The 24,461-nt window shown below is 45.9% G+C and overlaps 1 protein-coding gene across 8 annotated transcripts in view; it reads left to right on the top strand.

Annotated features, from left to right (window-relative positions):
• The first annotated feature begins 343 nt into the window (after positions 1–343).
• The window catches only part of SUSD1 (sushi domain containing 1), a 249,583-nt gene continuing 225,465 nt past the window's right edge, over positions 344–24,461 (top strand). For 7 of the 8 annotated variants that reach the window (XR_008424309.1, XR_008424310.1, XR_008424308.1 and 4 more), the window contains exons 1-3: positions 344–671; positions 14,290–14,403; positions 17,044–17,199. Coding sequence is in view for 5 of the 8 variants with exons in the window: in XM_019454192.2 (XP_019309737.2) it covers positions 566–671; positions 14,290–14,403; positions 17,044–17,199 (376 nt within the window). In the remaining 3 variants the exon portion in view is untranslated. Of the gene's footprint in view, positions 672–2,321; positions 2,592–14,289; positions 14,404–17,043; positions 17,200–24,461 lie in introns of those variants that run through there. The other variant, XM_053908179.1, reaches the window with a different exon arrangement.

Raw genomic sequence — 24,461 nt, 5'->3', positions numbered from 1 at the left:
CCTCTCACCTTGCCCTTGGAGTGCCAGCCACTTCACCCCAGGTCTCTTTTCCCCTCCTCGAAGATTCCCGCTCCTTCTGCCTCTCACCCCTCTTCCGCTGCCACCCGGGGTGCCACCCTGATCCCCAGGCAGGTTCAGATCTCCAGTTCGTTTCCTACGCTTGAAGCACGGCAGACGTTTCCTCCTGGCACGGTCCGGGACTCTAGGGTCAGCTATGTCATTGTGTGCTGGATATCTGTTCCCAGTTGCGGAACCTCCGCGCGGACCGTGTCTCTCTGACCGCTGTGTTCCCCGGGCCACCTCGCGCCAGGCGCGCAGCAGGTGCACGGGGAAGTGAGGGGCGCGTAGCCAACGAACGTCTGGCGGGCGCGCAGAGCGCGCAGGCCGCGCGGTGGGGGGAGGGCCCGCGCCCTCCTCGGGACCCCGCGGCGCTCTCCGCGCCCTGCGCGGCGCCGGAAGCGGCCGGCCGGCCCCCTCCCCGCGGCGCCCGCCGCCTTATCTCGGCGCCTCGGGGCCGCGGGAGGAGTCGCGGGCGCGCCAGGAGGGACGCGGCGGCGGCGGCGGCATGGGCCGGGGGCCCCGGGGCGCGGGCCGCCCGCCTCGCCGCCTGCTGCCGCTCCTGCTGCTGCTCGGCCTGGCCCGTGGCGCGAGCGGAGCGCGGGGCGCCGACGGTGAGTGCAGGCGAGGGACGGGCAAGGCGCAGGGGCGCCGGCTGGGTGCCTCGCTGGGCCCTCGACGACGCCGGGCGCGCCCCGGACGCTTCCCCGCCCCCGGGCCGGGCGGGCGCGGTGCCGGGGCGTGGAGCGCAGGCGGGGCCCCCTCCGGCCGTTGGGGCTCGGGAAGGCGGGCAAACGGACGGAGGAGGGGCTCCCCGCCCTCGCCCCGGGCCGCCGGGGGGCGGGGGCGTGGGGGGGGGGGGGAACCTGTCGCAGACTGCCTCGCCCTCGGCGCCCGGGGACCTGGGGCGAGGCGGGGTAGGCGGGAGCGCGAGCCCCTGGGGAGAGCCGCGCCCGGTGTGGAAGGGCGCGGAAGGGCGTTCCGGCTGCACTGTCACGCTTCCTGCCCTGCTGTGGCTTTTGCACGACAAATTCTTTACCCCAAGCAATTTTCTTTCTGCCTTTTAATTTTTTTTCACCTTAATGAAGACCCAGATGCTAATGTGGTGAGAAAGAAGTGCAAGGAAGTTTACAGGAATAAAGCATTCCTTAACCAAGTCATTCATCCAACACATGGCCCTTGAATAGTTTCCCTGTGCAGGATGTGATGTCCTTGCGCTGGCCCTCATTGAGCTCGTATTCTGGAGGCCACAGACAAGCAAGTCAACCATTTCCAGACAATTGGAACGTATGGAACACGTGGTGCGAGTTACACAGAGGATTCGAACCCTTAAGGGCGGTGGTGTTTACCCAAGTAACAGTAACGGAAGGCAGACTGCCCTAAGTGCTCCGAGAAGGTGTAGGTGGTCAGAGGAGAGCAAGATTAATTCTAGCGTGGGGAATCTGGTGGCATCATGGATGAGAGGACTGTTGAACTGGGCAACCAAGGCTTGGTAATATTTGGGTATGTGAAGATGAGGGAAAAGGCGTTCCAGCTCATAGCAGAGGGTACAGTCAGCTCTCCATAAAGACGTATTGAACGAATGAATTCTACATGGAAGGGACAATGTGAGGATTCACACGGAGGTATAAAAGCATGGGGCCTGTGATTTCAGTCTGACTGGAATGTAGAAGATGGGTGGGAAATTGAGGTGGAAAAGCAGATTGAATTCAGCAGAAGCCTGAGCACCTTAACTGGCAGACCCAGGGATTTAGACTTAGCTGTTCCTGGGTGCTGGGAAGCCATTGGAAGTAATTGGAGGTTTCCGTATAGGGAGTGACATAAAAAGTGAGAATAAGAAAACCCTCCAGCTTTCTTAGCAAAACCATTCATCCTAAGGTGGAAGGGAACTTCCACGAAGGGAGATATGGGGGGATTTTGTGGCTCCGACTCCTGTTCCCCCAAATTCTCTTTACCTTTTTACTTTTACTACAACTTTTACTATCGCTGGTGGACATTTCTCTTGATGGCTTAACCTTCTGGGATGGCCATTTTGGTACATCAGGTATTCTGGTAGGCTTTCTAACTTCCTTCCCGGACTTTGTGCATGTGGCAGAGTGCAGACAAACTTGTAGATGCTTGGGGCCAATTTCAGAACCTGTGTGAAGATTCTCTAGCCTAGGAAATGCTCCAGCATGGTCCCATCAAGTGACTGGGCTAAGACAGTGGAACAAAATTACTACCTAAGGTCATCCTTAAAGGCTACTATTGGGTGAGTTTCGGGAAATGGAAGTCAGGGTTGCCCCGCTGAGCCTCCTCTCCCTATGTAGGCATCCTTCTTCATTTCCAAATGTGAAGAATCTGGTTTTACTAAGGGCATGTTTCCTTCCAGTGGACAATGTGGGGCATGACTGGAGGCTTAGAGGCACTGAGGAAGTTGTAATAGCTGGCCTGGAATTTCTGAGGACTGGCCCCACTGTAAAGACAGCAGGAGAAGGAGACTGAATGGAGATAATGAAGTAGAAATGGAACGGAAGGACCTAACAGACATTAAGGTGCAAGAGAACAGAAGAGAAAGGGGACACTAAGGTTTGGGAACTGCGTGAACTTAGATATATGGTTCTGTAGGAGGAGGAAGAAGGTTTGGGAAGAAAGATAAGTCATTTTGGATTCCTGAATTTGAGGTGATGTTAGGGCTTCTGGAGAGGTTGAACTCAATAGGGCGTTAAGACTGTGGATGATAGGTGTGTGCCAGTGATGGAGACTTGGTGGTCAGTTGAAGCCTTGAGGTTAACAAGAGTAGAGCAGTGAGGCTGAGAGCTAGATGCAGAGAGCTCGAGGGAGTGCGGAGATATCCGTTGGCTCGTAAAGATATTCTTCAAAGGGGGGCACCTGGGTGGCTCAGTCGGTTAAGTGTCTGACTTCGGCTCAGGTCATGATCTCACAGCTCACGGGTTTGAACCCTGTGTTGGGCTCTGTGCTGACAGCTCAGAGCCTGGGGCCTGCTTTGGATTCTGTGTCTCCCTCTCTCTCTGCCCCTCCCCCACTCATGCTGTGTGTCTCTCTCTCAAAAATAAATAAACACTTAAAAAATTAGAAAAAAAAAGGATACGCTTCAAAGAAATTAGAAGGTGGGGTGTCTGGCTGGCTCAGTGGGAGGAGCATGCGACTCTCAATCTCGGGTTGTGAGTTCGAGACCCACATGGCATGTAGAGATTACTTAAATAAATAAAACTTAAAAAAAAAGAAGGAAAGAGAAGATAGCATTCGGCTGGCTGGTGGTGGTAAAGAAGACACAAGCACGATTTAGAATGAAGGGTATCATTCCGTAGAGAGGGAGACACTGAAAATTAAAAAATAAATGAGGTATTTAATGGATCATGTCAAAAAGCAAAATTGGGCTACAAGTGGGAAAGCTTAGTCTCTGAGAGGGGAGGGAGGGAGAAGAATAGAGAACTGCCCTTCCTTCCTCCCGAGCTGTCTACTTAGTGAGTGCTATTCATATTTCAAAACCAGCCCAGTTGTCCAGTTCCCTTGCAGCACCAGCGGTACCCTGCCTGTCCCTGTGTACCATACTTGTATGGGATACTCTAACACTTGTGTACGTATTTATATGGTACCCTTACTCTACACACTGATACCATATTGCAGTGTAGTTGTTTACTAGACTAAGAGCTCCATGTGAGTAGAGATCGTGGCCTGTATTAGGAGTTTGGTATGAAAGTAAACGAAGCCCACCCAAATGAGAACAGGCGAGGGCTCTTTATATAGAGTTTGCTATTATAGCAGGAGAGTCAGCCGGCATCACTTACATTTATCAGACTCAAAAACAGGCAGAGGTGTATAAAAGCTTGATAGTGGATCAAAGGGGAAGGGGAAGGCTTCCGGTGTGTCCGAGTCAGAGGCTGTTGGCATGGAGAAGCTGGCGGTGGCTTTACTAACAGCAGGCGTTGTTCGTGATTGGTTACGGGAGTATATTTGGCTTTCTCTGATTGGTCCTAAGTTTGAAGTGAGGGCAACAGTTAGGGGAGCCGGCTGTTATTGATTAAATCCTGACCAATTTGGGACTTACAGCTACAGAGGTTGTGGTTTGACTTCCTGGACTGATGGCTGCAGATTGTGGGTCAGCGTTCTATTTTTGTATATGGTCTGGCCATTGTCTGTTTATAGATTCAGTCTCTCATTGGTTACATGTGCTGAATTACATTGAATTGTTATCCAAGGTGCTTTGGGGAGGAAAGAGTGGAGGAGCTCTATTCAGAGGGCCTGAGTGTGAGGGAAGTGTGAGTTGCACAGTTGGGAGAGCAGGAGGGTGTTGGTGGGTGGGTGGGGTGCCAAGCCCAGGGGAGGGAAGGTTAGGAATGGGCTAGGATGGGAACCAGTCAGTCCTGTTTCTCTCCCTTCTCTGGCAGGGCTCTGAGGCAGGAGTGGCAGGGGCCTTGTTGGCTCAGGACTGGCTGGGGTTCGAAAGGCCAGAAGGAGGACAGGCAGAGGCCTTGAGAATCTAGAGGGAACACTGGGGCAGAGGCCTGAGGAAATTGTTCTTGCTTTGTAAAGTGCACATGATGTCACTAATCATGCATTTCATAGGCCTCTTATTCACTCTGTCATCCTGAGTCAGAGCAACAGTCACTCTTCAGCCCCAGCCCGGGGGTGGTGGTGGGGGGGAAGAGAAATGGTTGGAGGAGGGAGGGAGTTGTTTTGGGATGATTTACAGTTGCTCAAGGTGAGGGAGCCGAATTCCAGCTGATGAAGAAGATCCTGCCTGTAGCCTGTCTTCCATCTCCAGGGACCTGGCCCTGGGTACGTCTTCAACCTTCCGGTCAAATCCTAAAATGGGTTCCCCATTCTCTGTAGCCCCAGGTAGCAAGTGGCCTATTGGCAGAGGAGACAGGGGAAATGAATTGCATGGATTAAAAAGAAGTTTTCCATCTGGTCGACAGTGTGAGTCAGGTGTGAGGCAACGCTTAGTGGGTGACATGCTGGATGTGAACCGAGGGTGTGGCCTCAATGAAGCGCTCCTTAACTCAAAACCTTTGAAATTGGGGCACTTGGGGTTGGTTCCTGGTCTGTAGGCCATGTGTGTGGGGCCCCACCGTGAGCTGGTGTTGGTCAAACAGGAAAGGGGACACAAGAGGGCAAAAGGGCAAAAGGAAGCTGAGGGCCCTATAACCATTTTCCACAAGGAAGGACTGCAGCTTCCTGATGTGGAATGTCAGTCCGGGGTTGGGGTGGGGAAGAGAAACGTATGGTGGTCCACATTGTCCTGCAAGGATCGCTTTGCCCGAGAGGAGAGTGCGCTCTGTCTTGGGGGATTTTAAAGCAGAGGCTATGGTTTTGTTTTGTTTTGTTTTGTTTTTTTGGGGATGTGGAAAGGAGAGAATTTGAGGTTTCTCAAGTTCCATTCATTTCAGGAATTTGATGCAGTCCTTTAAGAGCAATGCAATTTTGGGGTGCCTGGGTGGCTCAGTCAGTTATTCCTCCGACTTCGGCTCAGGTCATGATTTCTTGGTTCATGAGTCCAAGCCCCACATCAGGCTCTCTGCTGACAGTGCAGAGCCTGCTTTGGATTCTTTCTCCCCTTCTATCTCTGCCCTTCCCCTGATTTCTCTCTCCTCTCCCTCTCAATAAATAAAATAAACTTAGGGGTGCCTGGGTGGCTCAGTCGGCTAAGTGTCCAACTTTGGCTCAGGTCATGATCCCACTGTTTGTGAGTTCAAACCCCACATCAGGCTCTGTGCTGACAGCTCAGAGCCTGGAGCCTGCTTCAGATTCTCTCTGCCCCTCTCTCTGCTCCCTCTCTGTCTTTCACTCTCAAAAATAAACATTAAAAAAAAAGAAAGGAAGGAAGAAAAAGAGCAGTTTTACATAATGTGGAAGACTTGGGAATGCTCTTCCAGAGTTTTAGCTGGATGTTTTAGTTTTAAGCTTGTTTGTTTCCTCAGGTCATTTGCAGTGTTTCCACATATGGCCACAAGTATATCCTGAGAGACAGGATCTCATGAAGCTTGTGCAGTGGATTTGTTTGGTATGACTGTGAATAGCTGGGGATTAGATTAAGATTTAAATGGAAGCACTCCATTTGGATTTTAAACTACCTTCTTCCCTTGGCAGTGGACACAATCTCTTCATTGTGTTGTCAGAGCCCATGTGCTGTTATTTCATTTAAATCGTTGCTTGCATATCGAAATGCAGAGCAAGGGCGCCTAGGTGGCTCTGTTGGTTAAGTGTTAGACTCTTGATTTTGGCTCACGTCATGATCTCACGGTTCGAGAGTTCAAGCCCTATGTTGGGCTCTATGCTAATAGCATGGAACCTGCTTGGGATTCTCTCTCTCTCTCTCTCTCTCTCTCTCTCTCAAAATAAATAAACTTAAAAAAAAGAAAGAAATACAGAGCGAGAATGTCTTGCTCAGGCTGCCACCCTCCATTCCATCCTGAGGTTTGGTCTACTTGGTGCTTAGAGGAGAGGAGGGGGTGGTGAGCAGGGCTGAAAGGGTAAGGACGCTGAACACTTCCAAGGTCTGAGTCAGGTGTTACCCAGAAGGCCGGAAGGATGTGGAGAAGACAGAGGGGGTGATTATGTAAATTAAGGTATTATGGATCCTAGAATATCAACCCCATGAATAGGTAGGCATCTGTCCACACAAAGATACTGCTTTGGGTTTTTGCACAAGTGCAGTTTTCCATCACCCTCTTCATTAGTATAATTGGGAGTTGGCTAGCTGTCACTATTTTCATTTATTCATTAACGGAATTGTTGAGTGGTGGTTATAATAGCATCTAACATATTCTAATTGCTTTATGTCTATTAACTCATTTATTCTTTATTCCTCACAACAGCCATATGAGGTGGGCTTTTATTATTCTCACATTCAGAATTATAGGAAACTGAGGCACAGAGACCTCTCAAGGATTACACAGCCAGCAAGTGGCATAATGTCTCTTCCCCCTGCTCTTAACCACCGTGCCAAATAGCAGGCACTGCATCTTGCATGACCTGTTTCTAACAATAATTGCAACATCAACGGAAAGAGGCATAAATATTCATGTAAATTAGCCCTTTGTTTAGTGCTTTAGAGTTCGTACAGCATTTATATGTTTCATTTAATCCTCGTGACACAGTTCCATCTCACAGATTAAAACTGGAGGACTGACAGTTTAACTTGCCTGAGATCACCTAACCAGGGAGCAAGAGAGAAGTCCTCCAGTTTAGGTGGAGACACCAAAAGCTGTCTCGTTCTCTCACTGTTGAATGTGATTTTAGCTGGCTTAGTTGATAAGGAGTGCTGAAGGGAAGTGAATCTAGGTCGTCCTTGCTGGGGGCACAATAATAGTAACAAAAAGGGCTTAGCCTTTTTGTCTGTCTAGACCTTAGAGTCCCCATTGTCTCTGCCGGTAATTCTAGGTATCCCTAGGGTGGGGGATGGGGGTCCCTCACCTCCGTAGGAGTGCCCTTGGTTACTGCATGGCGGCCACCTCTTCATGACAGAATTAAGTCATCCTTGGTATGGATGTGAAGCTGCCTCCCTACACCTCCCCCCCCCCCCCCTTCCCCTCATGCAAAGGCATGGTAGTCTTTCTGTTGGCCTGGAGAATTCCCATTCTTTGGAAATATCTCTGTCACCTTGTCCAGCTATGCTGTGCATCAGTTTAGACTGATGAAAGATCAGTGGTGAAAGATCTTCAGTGTTGCCTTTTCTTTCCCCAGGATTCTGACCCAAGTCCATGAGGTTGAACCAGACTTGCAGTGCTGTTAGTGTGGTGGACCACACTAGGAGCTCCACCCAGGAGCTTCTTGAAATGCAGATTCTCAGGCCCCACCCCGTACCTACTGAATGAGAATGTCTGGGGATTCTGGTGTTCCCCGCCTCCCCACCTCCCACCTGGGGATTCTGTTTTAACAAGCTCTCCCAGGTCGGGTGACCAGCTGTCTTGGTTTGCACCTTAATGAGGTGTTTTCTGGGTCATAGGATTTGTAGTATTAAAATCGGGATGAAGGGGTCACTCCACCTCTATGTGATTCTTAACTGAGCTACAGGCTGGTGAACAGTGGAACTGTTGTGTGCTCAGATGTGGCCCTCCCCGCACTGTCTTTTCTCCCCGCCCTTGGATTAGAGTTGTGCTTCCTGCCCCTTTCTTTAGGATAAGTTGTTTTCCGCCGCCCCCCAAGAGGCTACTTAGTTCCTCAAGCAATTAGAACTCAGAAGCTGCTGTGTAAGGCCCTACAGACTAGGTTAATTATGGCTGAATAACAAGATTTAGCTGAAGTCCTTCTTCCTCTGGAAGCTGCTTTCCCTTCTGCAGGTAGTCTGAGAAGCCTTTGGTAGCCTCGTGTACATCTTGTCTTTTTTTTTTTTTTTCCTTTTTTTTGAGACACAGAGAGACAGAGCCTGAGCAGGGGAGGGGCAGAGAGAGAGGGAGACACAGAATCGGAAGCAGGCTCCAGGCTCTGAGCTGTCAGCACAGAGCCCGATGTGGGGCTCGAACTCACAAACTGAGATCATGACCTGAACCAAAGTTGGATGCTTAATCGACTGAGCCACCCAGGTGCCTCTACATGTTGTCTTCTTTGCTGGTATGGGGAACAGACATTTATTGAACCAAACATGCCAAGTACTGTCCTTTTGGGGTTATACTTTGCTAAATTATTCCTAGTGGGTCATTAAGATAGGTACCCTAATGATGGGGTTTTGGGGTGGTCGGGGTTCGGAGTCGACGGCCAAGAAAGAATTCTTGAAGACATCTTTGGTGCAAAAAGGTGATTTTATTAAACTACGGGGACAGGATATGTGGGAGAAAGAGCTGCACTGGGGTTGTGAAGAGTGACTATATACCTTCAGGTTAGGAAGAGGTTAGGGACAGCATAAGTCTCTAAGGTATTTTGGAAACAAGGTTTCCAGGACCTTGAGGGGCTAACTGTTGTTAGGAAAACGTCATTTAGTATTGCTTAGTAAAACCTCAGTCATGAGACACTTGAGATACATATCAGGGGCCACATATTTGGAGTATAATTGCCAACAAATACTTGGGGGTTAAAGATAAAGGACGTTTGCAAAGGAATTTTTATGTGTTTAAGGAGACTCAGGATCCTGGGGAGGGGGGGGGGCAGTCAGGATAATGTTAAGCCAAGGTTCTCTTTTGCCCCTAGCAAAGTGTCATCATTGAGGCAGCTGAGCTCCTACAGGGAGGTCGCTCTGCCTGTTTCAAGGACTTGTCATTGGGCTGTAGGCAGTAAGGGAATTTAATTTTTCATTTGCCTTTGTTTCCCACATTACCATGGCAAGCACTTAAACTCCCTTACATCTTGATGAGGCTGATATTAGGGTTCCAGGAACGTAAACTGAAGGAGACTCCTGGCCTGCAGGATTGTGGTCTTTTTCAGTCAACCATTTGTTTTCTTTCCTTTCCTTTGTTGTTGGCCAGCCAGGAGTGTCTGAGGAATATCACACACATCCCACCTAGGGGATGGGGGATGGGATGCTGTTAGTTTATACTTTGCCCTCAGCTTGCCTTATGTTCCCTCATCACTAAGGGTGAAGTCTCAGATGATTAGGGAGGGAGCAAGGACTTTGGAGCCCACTTAAACTCTTCTGCTCAAAATGTGGTTCCCCTGGGAGCTTGTGAGAACTGCAAACTATAGAGCCCCACCCAGACAAGCTGAATCAGAGCCTGCAGTTTAACATTGTCTGTCCCCAGGTGATTTGAATGCTCTTTAAAATTTGAAAACCCCAAAGCCCTTGTTTTACAGAAGAAAAAACTGAGATCCAGAGAGGTTCAATGATTTGTTAAAGGTCATACAATGAATCAGACTCAGCTAGATTTAGGATTCAATTTGGAGTCTCAGGTCCAGTGCTTCCTTCCCCCTGCCCCCCCACCCCCCCACCCCTATCTGACTGCCTGCTTATAAGGCCTTATTTTGTCTGGTTCTGTTTATTGAATGAACTTGAACTTAATTCAATTTATTTAAAAAACTTTACATTCTGTCCTTCACTAATTCAGACTGGACTTCCTTTAATTTATCTGAGTGGGTGGCACTACTTTATTTCTTAATTTTTTTGTGTGTGTTTATTAGATTCAATCAAGGATTGAATGAAATAATCCTTTTCTATCTGATACAAGTTTCTGGAACTGGATGTATAAAAATGCTTCCATGTTTATAAAGACAAATATTCCATATAAGAAAACAACTCAGACATTTTGTCATTTTGTTGTTGGTTTCATTAATATGGTATTTATTTCTGTTATTGCACAATACATACACAGAAGAATGTTCATCATTATATGGTTGATCACAGTGGATTTGTGGACTTGACCAGGATCCATTTTTTCAAAAGGATTTCCAGAATTTTGGTTGCGTGTGGTTATGAATTGACAGTGTCCTACAGCACTGTTTAAAAATGTTATATGTTAAAATGGTTACATATATTTACCTGATGGACATTTAGGTATGGGGATGCATTCTCACTTCAGCTCTGCCTGTTGCCCCTATAATCCGGAGCCTCTCTGGTCCATTTCTCCAGGTTGTACAACTCTGTTCTATTCCAGGGTTAGCGAGGGCAACTGGGTATCCCATACTCCTTATCCGTATTTACGCCTAGTTCCTTCACATTGAGCCTGTCCCTTACTCCTCCCTTCTAAAGTGCTCAGTGGCCCCAATTCCTGAGCCTTTTGGGGTCAGCTCTTAGTTCCTCTTCTCAGGACATTCCTGTACGTCCATCTCTTCCATCTTTTTTTTTTTTTTTAATTTTTTTTTTCAACGTTTTTTATTTATTTTTGGGACAGAGAGAGACAGAGCATGAACGGGGGAGGGGCAGAGAGAGAGGGAGACACAGAATGGGAAACAGGCTCCAGGCTCCGAGCCATCAGCCCAGAGCCTGACGCGGGGCTCGAACTCACGGACCGCGAGATCGTGACCTGGCTGAAGTCGGACGCTTAACCGACTGCGCCACCCAGGCGCCCCCATCTCTTCCATCTTATGAAATATTGTTGACATCCTCATTTGCCATCATCTTGTCTGCCAAAGTTTATGCCTTTCTGGTCCTAGATGTCATTCGGTGTGTGTGTGGGGGGGTGGCTTTGAGAATGTATTAAATCTGCAGTGTTCAATTGGAAAGTCATTTGTAATAGAAAAACCTTTTAAAAAAATGTTTATTTTAAAAAGAGAGAGAGAGAGAGAGAGAATGAGTGAGAGAAGGGCAGAGCAGGGGGACAGAGGATCCAAAGCAGGCTCTGCGCTGCCAGCAGTGAGCCTGGCGTGGGTCTTGAACTCACGAACTACAAGGTCATGACCTGAGCCAAGGTCGGATGCCCAACTTACTGAGCCACCCAGGTACCCCTGTAATAAAAAAACTTTTATGTGTATTTTCTTACAAGCTCTTTTTTATTCCTAATGTTGTGTGTTTGCATATGCTTTTTTCCTCTCCCCAATTTCACTGAGTTACGACTACCAGTCTTTATGATGCACTGACTTTGGGGAAAGGTTTTATTTTTTTTTATCCCAATGAATTTGAATATAGTTTTTTTCTTTCTTTTTTAAAAAATCTTATTTTTCAGTAATCTCTAAACCCATTGTGGGGCTTGAACCCACAACTCTGAGATCAAGAGTTGCATGTTCCACTGACTAAGCCAGCCAGGCGCCCCTGATTTCTTCTTTACTACTTCCTCACCCTCTCCCCAGATAAACCTCTATTTTCTTTTAGGAATTTATTTTCCCCCTGAATTTCTTGCATTAAAATTCTAAGGGGTGTGTGTGTGTGTGTGTGTGTGTGTGTGTGTGTGTGTGTGTGTGTGTGTGTGTTTCCTGGCTGGCTGCTTTCTTTCTCTCTTTGAAAGTACCAAACCATGAAAAACCCAAAAGTTTCTGCAGTAAATACCTTCTTATATCTAGTATTAAACATTCAATTTTGCTATCCTCTTAGTCCTGAGAATTTTTTAAGAGACTGTTCTGCAGTTCCCAAGTAGGTTTTTTAGGGGGGACACTCATCTTTTGTTTTATTTTGTAGTCTTATCACATGGTTACATGGTAGTCAGATAGAATGTCCTCTACAATCTCTACCTTTTTTTGCACCTTGTTGCATTTTTTTGTAATGGTCTGGGATATAACACATTTTGTAAATATTCCGTGGTTAATTTCATATCCCTTAGTGATAAGCAGTGGTTTGTCTCATTTCTGTGTTATATTTGTTTTAAAAGAAAAAGCAGGCATGGTTAATGAGCAGTACAGATCTTCCTGAATTTATGATTGGATTACATCCTAACTTGAAAATCTCCTAAGTCAAAAATGCATTTCATACTCCTAACCTATCAAACATTGTAGCTTAGCCATGCCTACCGTAAACTCGCCCAAAACAAGTTTGCCTACAGTTGGGCAAAATCACTTAACTATTTTATACTGAAATGTTGAATACCTCATGTAATTTATTGAATACCATACTGAAAATGATAAACAGCATGGCCGTGTGGGTGCAGAATGGTTCCTGAGCATATGGGTTGTTTACCTTTCTGAGTGCTCGGCTGACTGGGAGCCACAGCTGGCTGTCACTGCCCAACATCATGACAGAGGGTCCCTGCGTATCACTGGCCTGGGGAAAGATAAAAATTCAAAGTGTGTTTTCTACTGAATGTGTATCACTTTTGCTCCATTGTAAAGCTGAAAAGTTGTAAGCTGAACCATCGTAAGTCAGGGATTGTCTGTCCTTGGAAATCTCCCTGTCTCAGTTGCTTAGAGCAACCTGAGGGCTAAGTCTTTATTAGCTGGGTGGTAATGGGGCCAAGGCTAAGGTGGAATTTCATGCTCAAAGACTGTCCTCATTAGGCCACTCCTGAAATTACAGACACTCTGAGGACAACGTGATATCCCACATAGCCTCAGGTAGAAATTCTTGATCTTGGGGCATATATGGATCACGGTCTGGTAGATTTGTGTGCGTGCGTGCGTGCGTGTGTGTGTGTGTGTGTTAGCCTCACACATTTTTGCTGCCTATGTGAGTAATTGGGATCTGGTCATCTGGCTGGGACCTGGCTATTATCTCAATGGCACTTTTTTTCTAAGTTTATTTATTTTGAGAGAGAGAGCAAGAGTGAGGGAGGGGCAGAGAGAGAGGTGAGGAGAGATAGGATCCCAAACAGGGTCTGCACTGACAGCACGGAGCCACACGTGGGGCTCGAACTCACGAACTGTGAGATCATGACCTGAGCCAAAATCAAGAGTTTGACTCTTAACCGACTGAACCACCCAGGTGCCCCTCAATGACATTTTAAACACATTCATTTTTTTCCCTAAAAGAAAAAATGATAGGGTAATAGATGAGTTCTTCTGCCTTCCACTTGCTCTTTGAGTTGTAGCAAGTAGGATTACAGGTTCCTTTATCCATTTGGTCAATAAAAGTATATTGAATGTTTTTATACTGTGCCATGATGATATGTGGGCAAATGACATAATCCCTGTCCTTGAGGAGAAGCTCATTAATAAAATGCAGCTGGGAAGACAGAGCTGGAACAGTGTATAATAACAAATTTACATGGTGGATGTGGGAATTTACAAGGGTTAGTGGAGCACAGAGGAAGATACATTTAATTTTCCCCAAGAACGGAGGAATGGGGAAGACCCCAGGGAGAATGTGATGTTTAAGGGGTGTCTTGAAACAGGAATGGGTGCAAGCTGGAGAGAGAAGGTGGGATAGGCATTCTAGTTGAAGGGCAAACCGTGACTACAGCATGAAGTAGGACAGTGGCTAGCATGGGTGGGAAAAAGGGGTCGTTGGCCTCCTGCCTAGAGAATACTGTGTGTGGTTTGGGTTTGGAAACAGTGAGGCTTGGAGGGATTAGCTTAGAGTTGGACTGTTAAGAGCTTTGATTGCCAGGTAGAGATATTTGCACTTTACTCTGTGGTCAGTGAGTAGCTGTTTTGTTGCAGGTTTTTAAGGATGGGATCAGATCTATCTTTTATAATTTTGCAATTCAAATTTTGGTTTTTCATTGTAAATGTCTACTACCCAAAATAGGACTGAAGTTTTCTTTTCCTGGGGCACCTGGGTGGCTCAGTCGGATAAACGTCCGACTTCTGCTCAGGTCATGATCTCACGGCTCATGGGTTCGAGCCTCATGTGGGTCTCTGACAGCCCAGAGCCTGGAGTCTGCTTCGGATTCTGTGTCTCCCTCTCTCTGTCCCTCCCCCACCCATGCTCTGTCTCTGTGTCTCAAAAAAAATGTGGAAGTTTTCTTTTCCTGAAATATACAATTTATGATTCAGGTTTAGATGTCTGTGCCACTTGCCACAAACATGCTACCTGCAAGCAAACAGAAGGGATGAAGATGTGTATTTGCAAGTACGGATTTGTGGGCAATGGGAGGACTCACTGCGTTGGTAAGTTCTGAATCCCGGGTCAAGATGAAAAGTTGAATCAACTAATAAGATTCTCTAGTATTAAAGAGCTTATTACTTCCTTGTGGGGAAAACGTTGTTTTGTTCACGTGTTTTTCTTACAAGAAGTTTTGTCTGTTATAATACTCCTTTCCTTTAGTGTTTCCCCGAACCCCTTTCTTTAGCATTTCCAAGGACGTATCTTTCAATGTTAGAGGGTTGTTGAACTTGAATCTCTGGCAACTCTCTGACCTAACACAAATTTGAAATGTTTCAAGTCTTGAGTTTAACTTAACTTGAATGAATGTTGTATTCCTAAATTTCTCCTGGTTGTTTTGGTGAAAACGATGAGTATTAGTACCCTGAGGAAAAGCAAAATACAATTGCCTATTGGACTTCTTGGCTAATTGGTGAAATACTGTTGCTTAGAGTCTTATGACTACCAGAATCCATCCTCCAGATTTTTTATAGTTGTAGCCCTTTGGGGTCTTGGGTGTCTTAAAGGAATACAAAGACCTTTAGTCTAGAAGTGTCTAAGATTATTTTTTGCTTCATGGTGTCCACTATGCCATGAGAGTTGGGCAATATCCAGGTTCAAGCCCAACTCAGAGAGAGGGAGAACCTCACAGCATATTTATAATAGTGAATGTTGGGAGAACACAGTTTTCTCCCAGGAACCTTATTACGTGCAGTACAAATATTGATAGTTGTGCACTGACAGTGTATACAAACTTGTTGTGATATCTTTGGGTTTTTTCTACCTAAAGAAAAATAATAATTCTGAGTTCCAAAAGTCATATTCTACTTCAAAGATAACATGCTTTCACAGTCACACATCACTGCCCATTCCTGAAGACTGGAATGGTGTCACCTTTGACCCTCTTTCTTTAGGATTCTGTCCGGAGAATCGTGGCTGCCTTGCAGTCTGAGGCTCCTGACGCATTTCCCCCACCCCTCTCCTCTGGCAGATGGCTGGCAGGGGCTTGGAAATGAGGTTGAAATCCGGCATGGACAAGCTTTTTCTGTTCCTTCCCGTAATACAGTCCCCCTCCCATGTAAGCCACCCCACTCTCGATTCTTCTTTGACTTCTGAGTAGAAGCTTCTCCTAATGGGATGAAGGGGCTTTATTAATTCATGTGACACTCGCTCTCAGACACTGGACCCTGCGTATCCCAGTACTTGGCCTGCTGAGACCACACCGTAGCATGAATACGTGTCTGCCAGGCCTGCTGTAACCTGGTGTTAAGTCAGGGGACCCAAGAAATTTAGAATTCTCTACAAACCCAGTGTCCCTGCTGGGGAAATCTGCAGGGGAGACGAGTGTCAGAAACAATAGCAAAGGGCATTTTGGGTCTGAAAGCCCGGTGCAGTGCTCATAAGCTGGGCTGGAAACTTGGCCTGGCTGTGACTTGAGGGTTCTGTTTCTCTACCGTTCTGTGCAGATTTCACCGTAGACGGTTTTGACAATGAACTGTGTTCCATGTTCAGTTACATTTCCAAAAAGATAATGCCTATAAGGAAAATGAGGGGGAAGAAAAAAAAAAGGAACACTGGATTTTGGGGAGGGTACTTTTGAGTTGGCAGGAGTTGAATGCAATTGTGAGACGTGATTGAAGTGCTTTGAAGGAACCAGTGCTGTAGTGAAACACCAAATAACAATCCGAAGAAGTTGATGACCTCCCCTGCTCCCCCCAAGACAAAACAAAACTAGCTGGATAGATCAGCTCTGAAAGAATGAATAAGAAACTGGTCACAGGAGTTCTGATGGTAGAGTCCAGGGCAGAGTCAGCAAAAGTCTGGCCTGCAGGCCAAATTTGGCTGCTGCCTGTTTTTGTAAATAGAGTTTTATTAGAACACAACATTGCTCATCTGTTTACTTATTGTGGTGGCTGCTCTCGTGTTCCAAAAGCATGGAAGCAGAGACTGATGATGGGTCCTTCACCGAAAACGTTTGTTGACTCCTGAGCTACGGAACAGAGACAGGAGGGAGGTTTACTTTCATTTTACATCCCTGTCAAATTATCGAATTAAAAATATTCAGGGCAGGCTTCTGTGGGCTCATCAAGCTCCTCTCTTTCAGCTCCTTCTCACTGGGTGACTAATATTATTCACATGGGTCATTGACGATTAGCAGGAGCTGTTATTAGCCCTGCTCCCGGATGAGGCTTAAGCACTAATTCCATTGTGTTTCCTGGTAACTCAGAAGTAACGAATTTTCCGGTTAATCACTGGATGCAAAATCGTCCTATTCTGCCTTTCATGAAAAAAGCAAGAGAATGGTTGGTGGAGCTGGAAAAATGGGATGCTGTGGATTCGTTTCCCCAGGCCTATGATAAAATCTTTTTAAATACGGAGAAGTTGAAAAAGAATCCCCTTCGCCCAGTCTTCAAAAAAGATGAATGATCAGATTAAGATGTTGGGTTTCTCTTGTGGTTTTGTATACACCTCGTGCACGCTCCAAGGGGCCCGTGCCCTATCATGTGAGAGGCCTGGTGAAAAGAAAAGAGGCTGGGGGATAGACCACTGAGACGTTGTCAATGCAATAGCAACTCCTGAGTCTGTAGCACAGCAGAACAGTCTGGGTTGTTGAACATGGTATGGATTGATAGCCCTTTCTGTGTGTTATTTCAATGTATCAACAGATAAAAATGAGTGCCAGTTTGGAGCCACTGTGGTCTGTGGAAACCACACATCTTGCCACAACACGCTCGGAGGCTTTTATTGCGTTTGCCTAGAAGGATATCGAGCCACGAATAACAACAAAACATTCATTCCCAATGATGGCACCTTTTGCACAGGTACTCAAGAAGGGGGCTGCAGGGATGGCATCCTGGTGATGGCGGGACAGTATCTGCGGTGGGGAGGAGGGAGGTGGTTTGGCTGGGACAGGGTGTGATTTAAGGGAGGAACCCTCCTTTGTTTAGAAGGTCCATGAGCAGGGTGCCTAAGTGGCTCAGTTGGTTGAACATCTGATTTTGGCTCACGTCGTGATCTTGTGGTTTGTGGGTTCAGGCCCCCGTGTTGGGCTCCGTGCTGACAGCTTGGAGCCTGGAGCCAGCTTCTCATTCTATGTCTCCCTCTCTCTCTCTGCCTCTCCACCGCTCATGTTCTGTCTCGCTCTCTCTCTGTCTCAAAAATAAATAAACATTAAAAAAAAATAAAAAAAAAAACTAGATAGTAAAAAAAAAAAAAAGTTCCATGAGGGAAATTTGGATGTGGACTGAGTATTAGTTAATATTAGGGAATTCTTGTTAATTTTGTTAGCTGTGATATTTGAGATATTCTTAATTTTATTATTTTTTTAATGTTTATTTTTGAGAGAGTGAGTGGGGGAGGGACAGAGAGAGACAGAGAGAGAGAGAGAGAGGGAGAAAATCCCAAGCAAGCTCCACGCCCCTTGCAGGGCCCGTTTCGGGGCTCAATCCCACAACTGTGAGATCATGACCTGAGCCAAAATCAAGAGTTGGACGCTTAACTGGGACTGAGCCACCCAGCCAGGCACCCCAGTTTGGGATAATATTCCTATTTTGGGAGATGCATGCTGAAATATCTAGGAACAGTATTATCTGCTGTTATTAGGATCTATAAGGAATCTTAAATGACAAAATGTAAATGTTGAATCTTGAGGGAGCGGGTCTATGGGAGTTGAGTATAGTATTCTTTTTCTTGTTCTGTACATTTGAACGGTACTCTTAGAGATGGTATGCCATCTGCAGGTGGGGTGTTCTTGGGGTGACGCTGGCACTCACCACTGTGCACACTGTGGGCCCCGGGGGTGGGCATTCAGATGTTGGCTTCTGGGAGATCAGCGCACAGCCCTGTTAGAGATGGGGAATGAGATGTGAGGCGTGCAACTTTTTGGATCTCAGTTTTGAAGCTTTGGGCATATGTTGGTTGAATACAGTGGGTCAGCAAAATCCTAATTTTCAATGGGCCCTCTGTTAGCCAGACTCTATTTCACAGCATGTATGACACTATAGGTCTTTGGTTTTCTAACAAAATCTATGAACAGTAAGGAAGAGGAAAGTCAGGAAAAGACTCCTGGTTCTAAGATGGTTTTGCATAGACTTAATGACTCTGCTTAAAAGCTTTGTGATATTTAAAGATTTTCAGAGAAAAGGAAGGGGGAGGAGAACATGTTTTATCTCCTTACCCACCAGGAAGCACAGATCCTGATGCTCTGATTCATTCTCCTTCTTGACCTGTACCAAGGTCAAAATCCCCCAAAGGGTAGCACATTTGATTTATTCTTGGCGTCAATGAACCACATTCCCTTAGAGAAAACATTTTGGGATACATTGTTGTTTTAGGTAGCAGACCACTTGCTACATGATTGCCAGAGTGCAGTGCTGCAAAATTAAATTAGATACATTAAAAAATATATCAATTTTTTTTTAAAAAAACCTTACAAGATGATGATGTTATGTTCAGCTCATTCAATACACATTTCTCATGCACGGCCTGTGTGCCATGGCTGTGCCAGCGGGAGGTGATGGCAGACCATTAATTTCATTAGAAAGTGTTAGTTGTAGGTAAGCAAAGGTTACTTTCTGGAATCTGGAATCCACTGGGGCTCTTATCTTGAAAGCGGGGAAGGGATCAGGGAACTTTCTGGAGGACATGATACTGGAAATTGTGCTTTCAAGGCTGTGGGAGTTTGCCAGGAAAAACTTTTATAACTGTGTAGAAGACTATAGTTCCCAAGGATGCATTTGACTTTAAAACAATAAGAAGAAGGAAAGAAGAAGAAGAAAGAAATATTTTATGCAGGGGCCAAGTAGATGTCAGCCTAATAAGAACCAGTCTTTCTGGAACAAAATCCTAATCTAGGCTCTGCTTCTATTCTACTTCTTGTAATTATTTAGTGATCTTTCTTTTTTTTTTTTTTTTTTAAATGAGATAGGGGTGCCTGGGTGGCTCGGTCGGTTAAGCGTCCGACTTCAGGTCATGATCTCACGGTCCATGAGTTCAAGCCCCGCGTCAGTCTCTGTGCTGACAGCTCAGAGCCTGGAGCCTGTTTCAGATTCTGTGTCTCCCTCTCTCTCTGCCCCTCCCCTGTTCATGCTGTGTCTCTCTCTGTCTCAAAAATAAACGTTAAAAAAAATTTTTAAAAAATGAGATATAATTCACATACCATCAAATTCACCCTTTTGAAGTATACAGTTCAGTGGTTTTTCGTATATTCACAAAGTTGTGCGATTATCACCACTATCTAATTTTAGAATATGTCCATCATCTCAAAAGAAGCCCCATATCCATTGGCAGTCATTTTTATGACCTTTCCTTTTGAAGTCTCCAGTTATGACTTTGTAAAAGCTGGTGGATGACTTTTGTCAATGATACTGAGTTTGTATCAGAAGCACAGTTGCCACTTAAAAAGGGGGGAGGGGCGCCCCTGAGTGGCTCAGTCAGTTGAGCATCTGACTCTTGATTTCAGCTCAGGTCTTGATCTCATGGTTCATGAGTTCGAGCCCTTATATCTGGGCTCTGTGCTGACAGTGCAGAGCCTGCTTGGGATTCTCTCTCTCTCCTCTCTCTCTGCCCCCTCTCCTGCTCATTCTCTCTCTCAAAATAAATAAACATTAAAAAAAAAAAAGAGTCACAGTTGCCACAGAAATGTCAGTGGACTTTATCTGGGGCAGAGGCTTAGCCAGTTTTGGGGGCATCAGCAGTTATCTGGTGTTTGTCTGGAATCACAGGATATGGATCCTAATTCCTGAATTCTGAGAACTCCTGTGACCCGGTGTTTATTGTACTTTGCAGAGGTTAAGCCAATTTTAGGAGCTGGTTGCAGGTAGGCCTCTTTGGATGTCACCAGAGAGAGGTGAGGAATGAGTTGTAGGGGTTCTAGTTACAGAGAACCTGCAGATGTTTTGGTCCCCAGGGCTGTCCCCAAACAACTTCTGGGGAACATGGAAACTTTGCAGGGGAAGAGGCTGTGTGGCACCTCCAGTGGGAGGGTGGTTTGGCTCGGGTGACCTGACAGTAAGTCCAGAGAAATGAAATTGATGAGGGAATATGCGGGCACTGTCATGTCCCTGCCAGCACAACTCCAGAGAGGCAGGGCCCTATCAGGGCTGCTGCAAACTGCAAACTGTCTTCCCTGAACCTTTGAATTGCCCACATCTTGGGAATCCATCTTGACTCTGATGGCAGCCACAGCCTTCTTTCTTGTCAGCTCATTTCCCACAGTATCATGGGACTGATACCATTTCTTCTGGAGAAATGCGATAGCATTTCAGCCTTGACTGCGAAATGGGAAAAGGGAAGGGGGAAAAAAAAACCTAGAGGGAGTGAATGCCTTGCTATTCCAGCAGTTCCTGGAACCTTCTGCTCAAAGCCTGTTTCACATAGGTCTGCCTATGGTAAAGTAAACCCCTTCATTCTAAGAGGTAAATCCCTACCTCCGCCAGGACAAGTCTTTTGGTTTCTCTCCCAGGTCAGGAGCCTATTTTCTGTGTGAGCCTTTGCCCACAAGCTTCTCAGCTGCCCTGTTGTTTCAGGTCCTGGAGCCGCCTGCTGTGGCCTCAGGCACAAATGCGTAGTCCCGCGAGACTCTGCTGGCTCTATGTGGGGTATTGCTCAATAAGCTTGCAGCTGTCCTGAGGTTTCTCCTGGTGCTGTCTCCAAATGGGATTTTGCTCCCCAAATACTTTTTATGTGTTTTAAAAAAATTTTTTTAATGTTTTTATTTGAGAGAGAGCGAGAGAGAGACAGAGGGCGCATGAGCAGGGGGAGGGGCACAGCGAGAAAGGGACACAGAATCTGAAGCAGGCTCCAGGCTCTGAGCTGTCAGCACAGAGCCCAACGAGGAGCTTGAACTCACAAGCCATGAGATCATGACATGAGCTGGAAGTCAGAAGGAGGCTCAACTGACTAAGCCACCCAGGTGCCCCTCCCCAAATCCTAATCCTTTGTTTTAGCTTGGTTTCATTACTAAAGTATTATGTTTCACGACTCTGAAAGAAGGAAGAAGCAAGAAAAGATAAACCTAAGGAAAAGTGCACTGGGGGACTATTGCTGCCCACTTCCCAGAGCGCTGCTCATAACCGTTGGCTCCTTGCCTGCCTTCCCTGTGGAATCCCCCTGACTCCTGCTGAGGTCTCCTAGTAGTGGTAGGTGATAGCTTCAGGCCCCTGCTCCTAGGAAGGAGAGAGAGAGGCAAAAGGTTCTGAATCAAAAGATAATTAAACCAAAGCTCCGTTCCTTAAATGCTAGAGGCCTTGACTAAGGCACCATGTTTTCTCTTTGGGAGTGAGGGGGCATACCTGAGCTCCCCCCACAGCTGAGCATCCCCCTCACTTCACTCTTGCCTCTTGCTCGCTCAAGCCCCAGAATATGGGTATCCCATGTCCTTTCCCAAGGCCCTGTTGAATGTAGTAAAATATGCACACATGGTTCTTTTTTGCTCCACTCGTTTAAAGTTTTTGGGAAGAGTAATTGGGACAGGAGCTTTGGAGCATCTATAAAGTAGGTTTTCCTAAGCAAACTATTGATATTGGCAAGATTGTGAAGGAAATGGGTAGCCCTTTGAGTTCAGGCTGTTTGTTCATGATCAGTGCCTCTCTGAGCATGATGTTGGAAATGGTTCTTCATTTATTCAGCTATTACATTAACAAAAGTTGTGTCAAGAAGGATGGAGCTGTTACCCTAGGATGGAACTCTGGAAGAGAGTAGAGGTGAATTTAGTTTTGATTGTAGTGATTGTTTCTCCTAAAACAAGACAGAGCAGGGGCAACTTGCTGGCTCAGTTAGTTGAGCGTCCAACTCTTGATTTTGGCTCAGGTCATGATCCCAGGGTCATGGGATCAAGCCCCATGTTGGGCTCTATGCTGGCCATGGAGCCTGCTTAAGATTCTCTCTCTCTCTCTCTCTCTCTCTCTCTCTCTCTCTCTCTCTCTTTCTCCCCCTCTCTCTGTCCCTCTCCCCTGCTCATACTCTGTAAAATTAAAAAAAAAAAAAAGGATAAGCCAGTATGTTTTTCCCCATAAGAAGGAATATAGCTTTAAAAAAAAGAGGAATATAGTTTTGTTTTTTTCCATTTATTAAAAAAATCACATATTCATATAGAATAGTCAAGCAGTTATATAAAAACATAAAGGAGAAAGAAAAAAGTCATCTAATATTAACTCAGAGGCAACAGCTCTTTTTTTCCATTAAAATTTTTTTTCAAGTTTATTTATTTTGAGAGAGAGGGGAAAATGCATGCACAAGTAGGGGGAATCGCAGGGAGAGAGGAGAGAAAGAGAATCCCAAGCAGTCTCTGCACCGTCAAGTGCAAAGCCCGAGGTGGGGCTCGAACTCACAAACCGCGAGATCGTGACCTGAGCCAAAATCAAGAGTCAGATGCTTAACCAATTGAGTCACCCAGGCACCCTTAATAATCTTGGTTTTACATGAGTATTTGTGTCTCTCTAAACATGGTTTCTTAAGATGTAGGCTTTGAGCTGAACTTCACATTTGAGGAGGGAAAATGGCAGGAAGAAAACAATTACTTTCCAGAATGTGGGGAAGTAATTTTTGTCTTACCTTCATGGAGTTGGAAGGAACTAGTTGTTAGTTGTTGATGTGGAGAAAAGCAGGCTGTGAGAGCATTTCATGAATGTGAAAGTTCTTCAGTGCATTTTTCCTCATGGAGTTCATTCTAAGTCTTCAGATTTTAAAGGCTTCTGCAGGCAAAGGCTTGTGTGTGTGTTGTTTTTTGGTTTTTTTTTTTTTGTTTTTTTTTTTTAATTTTTGAGAGAGAGAGAGAGAGAAAGAGAGAGAGAGAGAGAGAAAGAGAACGAGCACGGGAAGAGCAGAGAGAGAGGGAGACACAGAATCCGAAGCAGACTTCAGGCTTCAAGCTGTTAGCACAGAGCCCAATGCAGGGCTCAAACTCACGCAGTGTGAAATCATGACCTGAGCCAAAGTTGGATGCTTAAGCGACTGAGCCACCCATGTGCCTCAGAGCTTGTGTTTAACGGGGGATTCACAGACTTGCCTCTCTGGCACTCTTGCCAAAGCTAAACTCTTGCCTCTATGATACTCCTTTTCTACCTAAGGGCCCTCCAGATGGATCTTTTGATTCTGTTCTAGAGCATTCAAATCTAGTGGAACAAGCCATGTGGCCACTCCTCAGACCGCAGCCAAGAAACCCATGAGAGTGTGTATATGTGTGTGTGAGCATTGCTCATGGTCACATTCAGGGTTTGGTGAGGGTTCTGATGGGGTGGCTTATGCTCCAGGGAGAACTGAGTCAGTAGAAAGGCAAGGCCCATTCATACATTAGCTCACACGTACTGAGGAACTAATTAGCTTCATTTTACAAAAGTGTTTAGAAAGGTTAAGGAACAGACCTTAGTCCATCTAGTAAGTAGCAAAATCAGTTCTCAAACCTGAGTCTGACTTTCGAACACAGGCTATTGGTTGAAAGGATTAAATATAGAATGCCAGGGCCCTAGGACCAGGTCAGTTTGTCCTGCTTAGTTTTGCTACTTTCTGGCAAGGAATTGTCCTGGCTGTGGATGAAGTTAAATAATCCTGTATATACAATGGGACAAGGAAAAATTTCCTCCCTTGATTAGTTAAGTACGTTGATAAGGTTGCTCACTTGCTCAGAATGTTTTTTCTTCACAAGCAAACATGGTATAACCTTGGAGGCCCATGGAATCCACCACATGGAGAAATTATTCTTTATTTTATTTTTATTTATTTTTTTAATATGAAATTTATTGTCAAATTGGTTTCCATATAATACCCAGTGCTCATCCCAACAGGTGCCCTCCTCACTGCCCATCACCCACTTTCCCCTCCCTCCCACCCCCATCAACCCTCAGTTTATTCTCAGTTTTCAAGAGTCTCTTATGGTTTGCCTCCCTCCCTCTCTAACTTTTTTTCCCCCTTCCCCTCCCCCATGGTCTTCTGTTAAGTTTCTCAGGATCCACATAAGAGTGAAAACATACGGTATCTGTCTTTCTCTGTATGACTTACTTCACTTAGCATAACACTCTCCAGTTCCATCCACATTGCTACAAAAGGCCATATTTCATTCTTTCTCATTGCCAAGTAGTATTCCATT

This window comes from Panthera pardus, unplaced genomic scaffold, assembly GCF_024362965.1.
Source record: "Panthera pardus isolate Hobbes unplaced genomic scaffold, ASM2436296v1 HiC_scaffold_20, whole genome shotgun sequence".
Classification (NCBI taxonomy): Eukaryota; Metazoa; Chordata; class Mammalia; order Carnivora; family Felidae; genus Panthera; species Panthera pardus.
This window is presented reverse-complemented; position numbering and strand designations above follow the sequence as displayed.